The 12,384-nt window shown below is 40.3% G+C and overlaps 2 protein-coding genes across 6 annotated transcripts; one reads left to right on the top strand and one right to left on the bottom strand.

The window, feature by feature from the left end:
* Positions 1–481: 481 nt before the first annotated feature.
* Positions 482–6,918, top strand: tmem62 (transmembrane protein 62). 2 transcript variants are annotated; one of them, XM_030786579.1, is made up of 14 exons: positions 482–734; positions 1,313–1,424; positions 1,723–1,860; positions 2,458–2,503; positions 3,448–3,589; positions 3,767–3,891; positions 4,138–4,260; positions 4,568–4,723; positions 4,968–5,127; positions 5,474–5,587; positions 5,686–5,770; positions 5,926–6,021; positions 6,120–6,238; positions 6,322–6,918. In XM_030786579.1, exons 1-14 carry the CDS (start codon positions 543–545, stop codon positions 6,640–6,642), a joined length of 1,929 nt encoding a protein of 642 aa, XP_030642439.1. In that variant the 5' UTR covers positions 482–542; the 3' UTR covers positions 6,643–6,918. The 2 variants fall into 2 exon arrangements, with proteins under 2 accessions (XP_030642439.1, XP_030642438.1); XM_030786578.1 differs by having other exon boundaries at positions 5,686–5,806.
* A 2,144-nt stretch (positions 6,919–9,062) lies between these two features.
* On the bottom strand, positions 9,063–12,358 carry ptgr2 (prostaglandin reductase 2). 4 transcript variants are annotated; one of them, XM_030786200.1, is made up of 9 exons: positions 12,274–12,358; positions 12,058–12,176; positions 11,437–11,628; positions 11,124–11,294; positions 10,503–10,712; positions 10,282–10,403; positions 9,504–9,591; positions 9,292–9,331; positions 9,063–9,201 (listed from the first exon to the last, which is right to left on the bottom strand). In XM_030786200.1, exons 1-9 carry the CDS (start codon positions 12,320–12,322, stop codon positions 9,137–9,139), a joined length of 1,056 nt encoding a protein of 351 aa, XP_030642060.1. In that variant the 5' UTR covers positions 12,323–12,358; the 3' UTR covers positions 9,063–9,136. The 4 variants fall into 4 exon arrangements, with proteins under 4 accessions (XP_030642060.1, XP_030642063.1, XP_030642062.1 ...); XM_030786203.1 differs by lacking the exon at positions 10,503–10,712; XM_030786202.1 differs by lacking the exon at positions 11,124–11,294.
* Between the last annotated feature and the right edge of the window lie 26 nt (positions 12,359–12,384).

Genomic DNA, 12,384 nt, shown 5'->3' with positions numbered 1-12,384 from the left:
TAAGGGATATTTAAAAATGTACGAAAGGTCGTCTGTCTTGTGAAATTATCATAGCTGTAAAAATCCCTCCGTAAAATACATCTGCTTTCGCTATGCCCGTCGCAAAACCAGAGAAATTCGGACGTGACAAAACGCCACAACTGATCTGGAAATGCAAAATCTCCTTTCATTAATTCACTCTTACAACCCAACTGAGAGAATAGATTTTAATACACTACAGTCACGCAGAAAGCGTTCCAGAGTGACCGTGTCACGTCCACGCAAGATGTGTGTATGTCACTGAACGCACTGTCACTGAGCGCAAAGAACACTGGGATACTGTCTTTTGACGTTTGTCGAGAAACCGGCCCTCCTGTAGGATAAACTGAGCAGAACGGACACATAGTTGTCAGCCTCAATGAGACGCTATTGGTGATTGAGAAGAGAAGGCCATGGGAAGCATACACGGTGGCTATCCATACGTGATGTGTCCGTGATTATATCTGTTGTTCCAGGTGTTTACTTCTCGCAGTAGTGCATTTTCTCACTTCCACTGCACCAGGATGCTCAGGCTCTTTGCTATCTTGGTCATTGTCGGGCTGTTGCTGGCGTGTCTCACTTCCTGGGTGTTAGACATCTACGATACCTCCTGGCATCCTAAACGGAGCCTAGAGCAAACCGGTGATGAGCTATCCAAGAAAAGTGACATACCCTATCCCGGCGGAGAACTGGACAACATATTTTGGTTTGTGCAGGTGAGTCGATATAGTTTCCTGATAGCGACTGTGTAATGTTACCGGCAAATTATTTCTGAATGGGTTTGCTTATTCTATATAGATCCAATGAGCTCGGGGTTCATGATAATCATGTTCGACTCTTACCGCAGCGTTACAAAAATTTCAATGTTATTGTGTGTAGTTAGGGAATGTTAGCCTACTTCGACTAGCAATCGTTGTATACTCGCTGCTAGCAAATGCCATGAAGTATCGTTTCGCACCATCCGTACTGAATTCTCAAGTGATCAAATGTCATACTTGTAATCTTGTGTCGCTGTGTAACCAACTCTGATTGTATTCAGCGTAGTTTAGAACATAGAATGTATCTGTAACCGTAAGATCACGTGCTAGCTTTAGACCTTTGACTACTGCTAATTATTTTAGCTGATGTTTTAAGGAAACGGTACGGTGTGCTGCAGTGTACACTGGCCAACGCTGTGGTGACAGATTAATTTACTGGGGTTTTAATTGAATGAATATATTCGATCGCAGAGGAATCAGATTTATTAGCATTACGCATAGAGTTAGAGGGATTCAAATCTTGTTTCCCTTCGCAGGTGTCAGACATTCATATCAGCCGATTTCGTGATCCAAGACGTATACCAGACTTTGAGAAGTTTTGTACGGAAACGATTGACGTGATCAAGCCAGCTCTTGTGCTTGCCACAGGTGTGTATATAGGTTTGATGAGTGTTGACCTGCTCATTCGTCGACGCTAAACAGAGGACAGCGAGAATTTACCTAGGCCAAATCAAGTCATTATATTAAGTATAACATCGCAGTGCTTAAGAATCCATCATCAAACATCAGGTTACTTAAAACTGCCTTAGACCTCATATGTAATTTTAGTATTTGTGCAAGTTTTTTTTTTTAATTAACATTTTGGAGTTATATACAAAGATGCAATCCATCTTAGGTCTTAAACACAACCAAAAAGGGATTTTTTTTCGAATTTACTGTTCACCAGGGGATTTAACAGATGCCAAAACAGAGAGCAAAGTAGGATCACTTCAGCATGAGGTGGAGTGGCAAGCCTATCACAATGTCTTGAAGAGGTCGCGGGTCTTGGAACACACAAAGTGGATTGACATCCGTGGAAACCATGGTGACCCTGTTTGTTACTGTTTTGACTGTAGTGTAAAGGAAGAGATATCATAGTAAAGAATAGAGATTGTTAATTCCATTGAGTTAAATTACAGCATTAACACATGTATACTCTTTATTGTTTAAATTGTTTAATGGCTATCATTGAATCACATACAAAATTCATGTAGATTTAAACACTCTTAAAGTATGTTTCATTCATACAATCATAGTCCTTAGTGCAATTCACAGACTTAATTATGATTTGAATAGGGATGTTTGAGCAAAGCATATTTGAATAGTGCTTTCCTTTATTGACAAAATGTGAAATAGTGGCGATTCTTTACTCTCTAATGCAAATATACTCCTCTGATTCTAATTAATCCCAGTTTCCAGTAGTCACCTAGTGTGGACTTGTTTTGTGCTAAGGGTGTGTGTAGGAAAAGTGAAGCCGAGCTTTTATAAGCTTGTTTCACAGATCTCTCATATTATTCTCTCTGGATCTAAAGTTACTGGTTTTGCATTACACAAAGACTGTTTGATGTGTAACAAAGCTTCTAATTACTGAGACTGTCCTGAAAATGGAAACCATGACAACATGCATTTCTGCTCTCTACAGATGCCTTTAACATTATATCGCTGGAAAGTGTGAACAACTACTACAGGTTAGTATTTTCTCTCTGGTCTGGTGTAAACATTCAGGTGGGGCGTGATACAAAAGTAACAATTTATATATTTAGAAGACAGTTGGCATCAGGAAAATTCTTTCACTAGCCTTACTAATTTACTTACTATCGAGGGGCTTCATGGTGGCTCAGTGGTTAGCACTGTTGCCTTCAAATCCCGGCCTTCCCAGGTCCTTTCCGTGTGGAGTTTGTATGTTCACCCCGTGTTTGCTCGGGTTTTCTCCGGATGCTCCGGTTTCCTCCTACCATCAAAGACATGTATGCTAGGACTAATACTCCTGTCAGTTACTTTGACTGAGGCACTGGCAAAAAGACCTGGAGTTGGTCCACTGCTCCTAGCTCTTAGTGTGTGTGAGTGTACTCACAGGTGAATAGGCTGGGTTAAATGCAGAGGCTGCATTTCATTGCTCACTACTCTAGTGTGTGTGTGTGACCAATAAAGTACTACTACTTCTTCTTCTTCTTCCTCTTTAATCAAACATTACTTAAGTGCTCTGTCCTGGGCTGTAAGATGAGCTTTTGGAGACACATTTAAGCAGTTTAAGGAGGCTAATGACCTGACATGAGGAAGTCTGAAGCTCAGAACAGAGAGCTGTAATCTGAAATAGAAACCTGTTAGACCACAAGCTAAAATTTACAACTGTGTCCAACTTAACTCCTTCAAGACATGAACACTCACAAATTGACTTATGTTGATTTTGCATACTGAATCTTAATAATTATCTTGAGCATTACAAAAAAGCTATCAAAACATATGAAGTCAAAGGTTTATGTTCTGTAACTGAGTCTGTGCAGGGAATGATTTAATATGAAACAAAATGTATGCCATTTTTAAATATTAAGAATGGCACATCTTCTCATTCCTCTGCCGTTTTTGTTTTTCTTTTTGACCTAACTCTGTAACTCTTGGTCTGTTTGCTTAGGAAGTATTCTGCCAATCAAAAAGTCGGCTCTTTCCACTACATACATAGGACCTCCTTTGGCAATTACTCTTTTGTCTGTGTTGATGCCACTCTCACCCCTGGGCCTAAACGGCCCTACAACTTTTTTGGTATTCTTAATCAGGTATGAAACCTCAGAAGAAAACCACTCAGTGTTTAAAAAGGGGATTCAGCTGATTGTTTGGAATGGTTTTGTAATTAACCAGAATTGTCGTCGTAATAGATTACCAAAAAAAAAATCACAATACATGGTTAACAGTTTTTTGATACTGACATTACATGACATTGTTTTATTTCCCAGACTCAGATGGATGAGTTGGCTACTTTCAGAGAAGAGAGCCGGAGCAGCAATCAGTCCATCTGGTTTGGGCATTACACCACATCTACTGTCATTTCCCCCTTCCCAGGAATTAGGACAATGATGAGGTGTGTGTATACAGAATAGAGCAGCTCTGTCTGTTAATCTTTTTCTCCTTTTAGTGTTTTTGGAGATGCTTCTGACATATCATGGCCAAAGATGATTCCTGCCACTTTCACAAACATCAACTCATTGTTTGTCGTTCAAAATCAGTTTTCTGTGGACAGTTTTCTTTTAACATGATGATAACATGATGACATCACATAGCGTGTTCCATTGGTGGTATAGCTGTAATGGGCATATTTTGGTTGTAGTTCAGCTGTAGCCTACCTGTGTGGACACCTGCACACTCTCGGGGGCCTGATGCCCGTGCTGCACAGCAGACACTCTGGGGGTACACTGGAGTTGGAGCTTGGCGACTGGATGGACAACAGAAGGTATAAGTTAGCTGATGCCTGAATGAAATCTGCCAGTCGCACTGAATAAGAGGACACTCATAAATAAGAATTGCTTTTAAACATTATTGCATAAATAACACATCATTCTGCATTTTCAAACAAAACAATAGGATGAAGAATATTTTCTCTTAAATATCCTTCATGATACTATTCAACAATTCAAGTATAAATGTGTTTTCGTTCCTCCATCTCAAAATCTCGGGACATTTGTTTTCTTTACTTAGTTGGTGATTTACTAGATTACCAGATTAGCCAAATGATATCATTTTCACATTCCTCCTCTCAGGTACAGAATACTGGCCTTTGACCATGACCTGCTGAGTTTCTCTGACCTGACATTTGAGGAGTGGCCTGTGGTGCTAATTACCAACCCTAAAGAGGCGCAGTATCTCCACCCTGGCCTGGAACCATTCGGTCGAATTCGCAGCTCAACACACATCAGGTGTCATCTCTGTGTGTGTCTTCTTGTACCTTAAGCCACTCATGAATCCTCACCCTCAACCAGCCCACATCATACCCAATTTTAATCAAAACTCATTTTCCATATATGTACCATTCAGTTTGACCCATAAGGCCTTGTTCTGTTGTCATATTCACTGTCATGTATTTGGCTGTATGAAGTACAGTGTTGTGTGCAGTGACTCCTGCTGTGGTGTCAGCCCTGCTGTTTTTTTGGAACTCCACAGGATCTTGGTCTTTTCCACTGCCCCAATCACTGCCGTATACGTCAGTGTAGACGGATTGCCTATGGGGAAAGGTCACTCAGTTGGGGGTCCACTGTACGTGCTGAGCTGGGACCCCTCCAAGTATGCTACAGGGTTGCACACCATCAAGGTTAAAGTGGAGGTAATCCTTTCATAGATTTACATAAGAGATGGCTTGTTTTGAGCAAGCCTAATAGCAGGACCTGCAGCGTATGCCTCTAATCCGTTGAGATTTTACTCCTTTATGTTCTAGCTAAAAATAAAATTTTTAGTATTGTTGGACTGTGCTCGGATCCAGATCAGCTGTGTCGATTGCAATACTTCAAGGATCAATTTAAGGTCATCCAGCGACACCTGGAGGATGACTTTTGAAATACATACTGGAAATGGAGAGGATTTCCTTTGAAAAAGAGGTCATGCCCCAGATGATTTTATAAAATAATATCTATTCTATGCTTTCTGTCCAATGTCTCCTTATTCCGCGACAGGACTCCGCTGGACGCTCCATAGTGCGGGAGCAGCTCTTCACGCTGGAGGAAGACCTCTCTCCAGGCTTTGGCTTCCTGCAGTCTTTCATCCTGCTCACTGACCACTACATCCTGGTAATTTTATTTGATACAAGCTCCTGCTTTGGAGATAATCTTCTGAGATGATGGTGTATGAACGTCTCATCTGTGCATGGGTATGTGTGTGTCCACAGGCAAGGATAGCCTTTGTGCTGGTAGTGTTGCTTAACATTGGAGCATTGGTGGTGTTCAGATTTCTGCAGATACCCTCTGTTAGAGGTGAGGTTCTTAGAATCCTTTTGCCAGAAATATTAGGTGGGGACTGGCATAACTAGCCAGCCGTCACATTGTAGAGGAGTGAATGACAGTAACCTTATTAAACATTTCCCATTTTCCATTCCATCTCTATTTGCTGCATGCCGACGCCCTTTCAGGACTCTCATCTCAAGCATGTATGTCTCTACACCTCGTCAGTAAGATCAGCAGTTTTTACTACTCTCTGCTGCTGCTCAACTTGTGTACAGCGTTGGGTGAGTCAGTCAGTCAGCCTCGAGGGCATCCTTTCAAACACAAGCTGATTTAGTGCACATAAAATGAGATGTGCTGCTTACTTTAATACTCTCTGCAGGTCCGTGGTTCATTGGTGAGGTTATAGACGGACACAGCGGCGCCTGTTTTTCTTTTGGTGTGTTTGTAAACGGTCATTTCCTCGAGGGCAGCCTCACCTATGTTGTTGGAGTCATGCAGGTAAGGTTGTATAGAATGGGAAGTAATACAAGTCAGAATGTGCCACTGTATGGCTAAATGTTCTCCCCTCCTGTTCTCAACAGCTGCTCTTCTTCAATATGCCTCTCACTTGTTACCTCTGCTGGACTCTCCAGCAGCGTTGCCGTGGCAACTCCTTCCGCTCACACTTCTGCCGGCGAGGCTGCCGCTGGTGGACTCTCGCCGTGCACCTGGGTATGCTGATCCTGCTAATTTGGCAGGCTTACTCTTGTTACTTTCTGCTGGAGACCTATGGTCCACTGGCCTTCTTCCTGTCACCCGTACGCACCTGGGCTTTGGGTATGGGCCTTCTGCTAGTGTACAAGGCCTGGAGGGGTCCTTTACCAAGGCTTGGTGCCAACAGTAAGACTACCACAGGCTCCTGACGACTACACTCTTCCTCTGGCAATGGCTATTAAGCCTTCATCCACTCACTTAGCCATTATTTTACCAGCTGACTTTTTGTTTTGATCTTTTTTTTTGTGCCAAGTTCTCCTCTCTGTGTGTGAGCAATCACTGCATTTCCAGGCCTTACCCTCAAATCGCAGAGGTAGATAGTAGAGATGTCACCCCTAATAGTTTAGCGATGGTTTAGCCCAAAGTTGTTAAAATTTGGCACAGTGCACCTAAGGCTGGTTTTTCTTTCATTGACTTTACTTGACTTGATTTAAATTCTTAAATTTTTAAAAGTACCAAAATGTTTTTTTTTTACTGAAGCATACCCATTATTATGGTAGATGATTTGGTCCAAATTATCACAGGTTAGAAATATTGGGGTTTTACAATTTCAAATAACATGTTTTTTTAGTACTTTGACGACTTGCAGTTGCTTGTCATGTTGCAGTAACTAAGCTGAAATTGCTGATGACATTTAAATTTGATAGATCCTGGGTTTATCAAAAGGACACTGCAGCTGATGTTAAACTTTTCCCAAGTGTTGCCAAAGTGTGTTCCTGAACAGCTGGCTTTGCTTTGTGTTTTGTTTTACTTGTAACTAAAGGTGCATTTTATTGTGCTCTGGGTGGGCTGAGTTTGCACTAGTATGAAATATTCTGGTATGACTGCCATAAGAAAAGAGTTATTTCTCCTTCAGTATCCCAACTCTTTCTCTATTCTTGTACAAAACACATTTCAGTAGATTAACAGTGACTGGTGGCAAGCTTACTCTTCTATCCCTAGCTCTGTCTCAGTCTACTTAGTCATATTCAGAAGTCACGAGCATTCCCAGGGTAGAAACCACTTTTCCGAAAGAATATGAATGTAATCAAGCATTTGCCACATACTGTCCTAAACTGATCCTTATTAAGAAGACCTTTTAGCTGGATTTGCTCTTTGAATAATTATGAGGAGGAAAACAATTCACGCCTGATTTGAAGTTGTTTCTTCACAATTTGACTTCCTCAGTTTTGGCTGCTCATGTGTACGGTGTAGAGAATATATAACAATGCTAGATAAGGGAATAATCGGGAACATGCTGTCCATTTTGGCAAGGAACTGATTACGGACCGATCCTTGCCTTTAACAGGTCCTTTGCCTTGTATGGGTGGCTCAAATAGTCATGCACTATAGATGGAAAACTAAGACAATGGGCATTTTTACAAAGGATTTTCAGCTGTTTTGGACAGAAGCTGCATTTTTATTATGTTCTTTCAAAGTTGTTTTTGTTGCTATAGTGAAACTTCACATGTGTGAACAAACAAAAATGCTGTGACCAAGAGGTGCTGGTGTATTCTTTGATTTTTTTTGTTTGTTTTTTTTTTGCCATTTGAGTCACTAAAGGTCTCTGTTGTCTCTCAGGAATGTAAAGACTTGAACAGTGGCCTGTTTGCAGTTGTCTTTCACTAACCTGCGTGAGTGCGTGTGTATGTGCATTCATACACATTTGTTTTGTAAATGCTGTCTGTTTGGGCACCGAATAGTGATAGATTTAAGGAGTCACATATTTATGTAAAGATGTTAATCTAGATTTGTGGTGAGGTGGTAGAAGTTTATGAATGTCACTGAATTAAATTTCCCTGGTTGATTTCAAATTATGCGATATGTTTAATTTAATGACCTGTATCGATTTTGTTATGTAGACTCCTTACCTAGATCTTGCACTGTTTACAGTCATTCTCCCTATTCTAGGCGATAATGCTGCTTTATGCCTCCACAGATGTTGAAACATGCAAATCTCATTCTTGAAACTCCAAAGAGATTCATATTCAAGCAATGACACGTGGAACTAAAGAGTTTTTATCTGTCAGTATCTTTGTTTTCCATTAACTGTTGTTCACAAATGACCTTGATGTATTGTCAAAACTGAAACACCTCATTCTTTGGATACCATGGAATACATTTAAGAATATACAAAAATAACACGGTCGCCACTACTGTATTTGTTGTGCAATATCATCAAATAAACCAGTAAGACATGTAGCTTAGTGTGTGGAGATATCTTTGTTAAAACTGTTTTAATTGTGAATCATAACCATTAAACTAGTTTAAACAGTTTAATGTACTGTAATAGAAATGGGGATTTACAGTTAATAGCAAAACATATGGTAGAGCCAAAGTCAACTGAAATGCACTCAGGCTCATAATTATGTGTGTTTGTCATACGCGCCTTTCAACTGACACATTCTAAAATGTTTGAGACCTGAATCAACTCATGATCAACTTTTTTTGGAGCTATTAGGGCAAGACCATCTTATTTCCAGATAAGGAAATTATTCAGACATTCACACAAATTACAACAATTGTTTTCAGTTTTATTTGTTTATTTTATATTTTAAAAAGTTATGTTAATGCTACTTAGCTGGGACTTGGAGAAATGTTAAAAACCTCAGGAGGAGAAACCCTCCAGCATCCTTCTATGCAGTTGTGACAATGTGCCATGTATCAGTCAGAAATTTTCACTATTTGCTTTCCGATGTTGCCTCCAGTCATCATGGAGCAAAAGGCCACTGAAAAATACACATTTCCATTTACTCTGATTTCACATGAGACTACAATTCAAAAAAGAAGAAAAGCTGAACTATTATTCATAATCTTACCTCCCATATTTTCTAGTCCATTCATTATGGTTTCCAGAACCTAGAGAATGAGTCAAAACATTGATAGGCACAAATAATAAAACAGAAAAAGACTTCAAATGTAGGAAGACATGTATGATTGACTTCCGGCACCGAACTTTTGGTGATGCATACAGTTTTGCTCTATGTGACAGACTGAATGCAAAGTATTTTGCATAAAATCATCTGCTTACCTTGATTTTCCCAGTCTTGACCCAATCACTCAGCTGTATTAGGCCCTTTTCATGCTTATCCATGTAGTTCAGTACCATAAACCGTTCCCTGTGTGTAAAGAAACCAACACTCAACAGCTCTGCATCACTGAACTTCTCAACAAAAACACAGAGGAGGCACCAATAAATACATAAATTTAAAACCAAAACAACAATTTCTATTAAAAAAAAACAAAAAAAAAAACGCTATCAACAACTACATTATATGTCTGAGTTTGTATAAACGTAGTTTGATTGCCTTCAGGACACCTTACAAAATACAAATCAGTATTACAGGTAAATCATGCCTTCACTTCAAGTTCTTGAGGCCCACATATGTACCAAACATGTCAAGTTTATAGCCTCAGTATCTGTATGATCATCAATCTACATCCCACTCATATTCTAAAATCTACAGGAGAGTGCCTTTTAAAGCGCAGTCGTGTCTTTTTTTGTTGTTGTTGTTTTTGTTAAATGTCTAGCTCAGTGGTTCTCCCCTCCAGTCCTGAGGGCCCACCATCCTGCACATCTTTGCTTTAACTCTCCTGAGCTCAGGACTGACACACCTGATTCCACCGATCAATTAATCATCAAGAGCTTGATTATCTCAATTAACTGTGATAATGAAGAGTTAAAACAAAGATGTGCAGGACAAGGGGCCCTCAGGACTGGAATTGAGAACCGCTGGTCTAGCTTATGGCTACACTAACCACATAACTAAAGTTGTGCGTGGCTGAAGGATTTTCTACAACTTTCATACCGAGTGATGTTTTTGCTCCTCAGGGCCTCTTGAGTCTCATCACACAGAGGAGGTGGGTAAGGCACATCCTTATTGTACTGGGATATTTGGCCACACAGGATCACATGACCATCTTTGTTCATCTGCATGCAGAATTTTAATGTTCACAATGAGCCTTGTATTGATTTTTATTTACTTATTTTAAAAGAAACTTTTTTTAATGTAAGATATGAAATTTGTACCTGTGATATGACAGTATCACTAATAGTACCTCCCACATTGTCAAAATAGATATCCACTCCTTTGGGGCAATTCTCTTTTAGTGCTGAGTGGACGTCTCCCTTGCGATAGTTCACTGCTGCAGTGAAACCCAGCTCTGATACTAAGGCCTGACACTTCTGATCTGATCCACAGATCCCCACCACTCTCTCACATCCTTCCAATCTGCCAATCTTAGAGCACAAAGGAAGAAAAGGGAATCCCACAAATTTAAACACACAAAAGCATTCAGTTTATTGAGCATACAAAATCATCAAAGTGAAACAAGAGCAATATGTGTATAATTATATAGTACAAATTCAAAGGACTCAAAATGAAGAATTAATTTAATGAAGACCTTGTAGCCTTTACAAATACAGCAGGTTTTATCGTTTTATGAATCCAACACGCCTGCTCTAAGTTCTATCTCTAAGGAGATATCAAAGTGTTGTGAATAAAAGTGCTCTGTACAGAGTGACCTGTCCAGGGTATTTCCCCACCTTTCGCCCAATGAGTGCTAGGATAGGCTCCAGCACCCCCTGCGACCTTAATTAGGACAAGCGGCTTAGAAAATGAATGAATGTACAGAGTGACAAATTACTTACCTGTCCAGCTAATGACCCACAAGCCCCTGCAGCGCCACTAACCACCATTGTCTGATTGGCTCCTGGAATCACATGACCCTTTTCTCTTACTCCCAGAAGTGCAGTGAGGCCAGGCATGCCAACAGCTCCCAGGAAATAGGACAAATGTCCATCAACCATTCTAGGATCAACCTGTAGAAGAGAACGAGAGGATTACACAGTTTGTCAGGCAGAGATGACAGACATTAAACCAGGGTTGATATATTATGCTTGTAATTATAATTTATACTATTATTTTAACATAGCCTGATATAACTGGATGACCATCTCGTACCTTCTGCAAATGGCTACCATCCATCACATCGTGGGATTGCCAGCGCCAGTTGAACGAGGTGACAATGTCACCTTCAGCAAATGCCTCACTTTTACTGGACTCCACTATTCCAATTCCTCCGCCATCAATGCACTCAGACAGTCTCCATGGCAACAGATAATCAGTTCCTGTGTCCTCATTCATACGGCAACGCTACCAAGAGTTTGATACTTCTTAATTTGAGTGGCGTACCTCGACTTTGACTAAGGATAAACTTTTTTTTTTATCATATCTGTCAAAACTGGAGATGATAAAAATCAATCTAACTTAGAAAAGCTTCAAAGAAACACATAGCATAATGCAAAAGGAAGAACTCAACAAACTTTTCTGACATCATGAAATGGTCTAATGTGTTACATGAAACTTCACAAAAGAGTAATAAAATACTGCTATGTATGTCAAAGTCATCTGACAGACGAACTGACCTTCAATATGTAAAACAATGGCTTCTTTTAAAGTGAGAGCCTTAATAAATGTATTCATATCTAAGCTTTGACGGGCGCGAGGGGGCGGCTCTAAAATAGCCCTTGGTCCCGTGTTATCGCCGTGAGTCCTGACTACAATGAGAACAGTCAAACTCACCATGTATGGGTCAACCGTGAGGTATAACGTTCGAACCAGGAGCTCTCCATGTTTCAAATCGGTAGAGAGAGATGTTTCTTCAACGTGGAAATTCTCAGGAGCTGGCTGCCCATTTTTCCCTTTGAAAAGACAGAAATCAGTCGACTTAACAATTTAGAGGTGCCAGAAGTTATACGCAGAGATCATGCGTCACGCATGTTTTCTTAACTAACATACCAGGGCGAGAATGTAACACTACTCTCTTCACTTTTAACATTTCAGACATTATCCACCCAACGCTTTCGAAATGGAAGCATACCACTTTGACATCACTCTAGTGTCGTCGAT

The sequence above is a fragment of the Chanos chanos genome, chromosome 10 (assembly GCF_902362185.1).
Source record: "Chanos chanos chromosome 10, fChaCha1.1, whole genome shotgun sequence".
Classification (NCBI taxonomy): domain Eukaryota; kingdom Metazoa; phylum Chordata; class Actinopteri; order Gonorynchiformes; family Chanidae; genus Chanos; species Chanos chanos.
The sequence above is the reverse complement of the archived record's forward strand: the minus strand, read 5'-3'. Positions and strand labels throughout refer to the sequence as shown.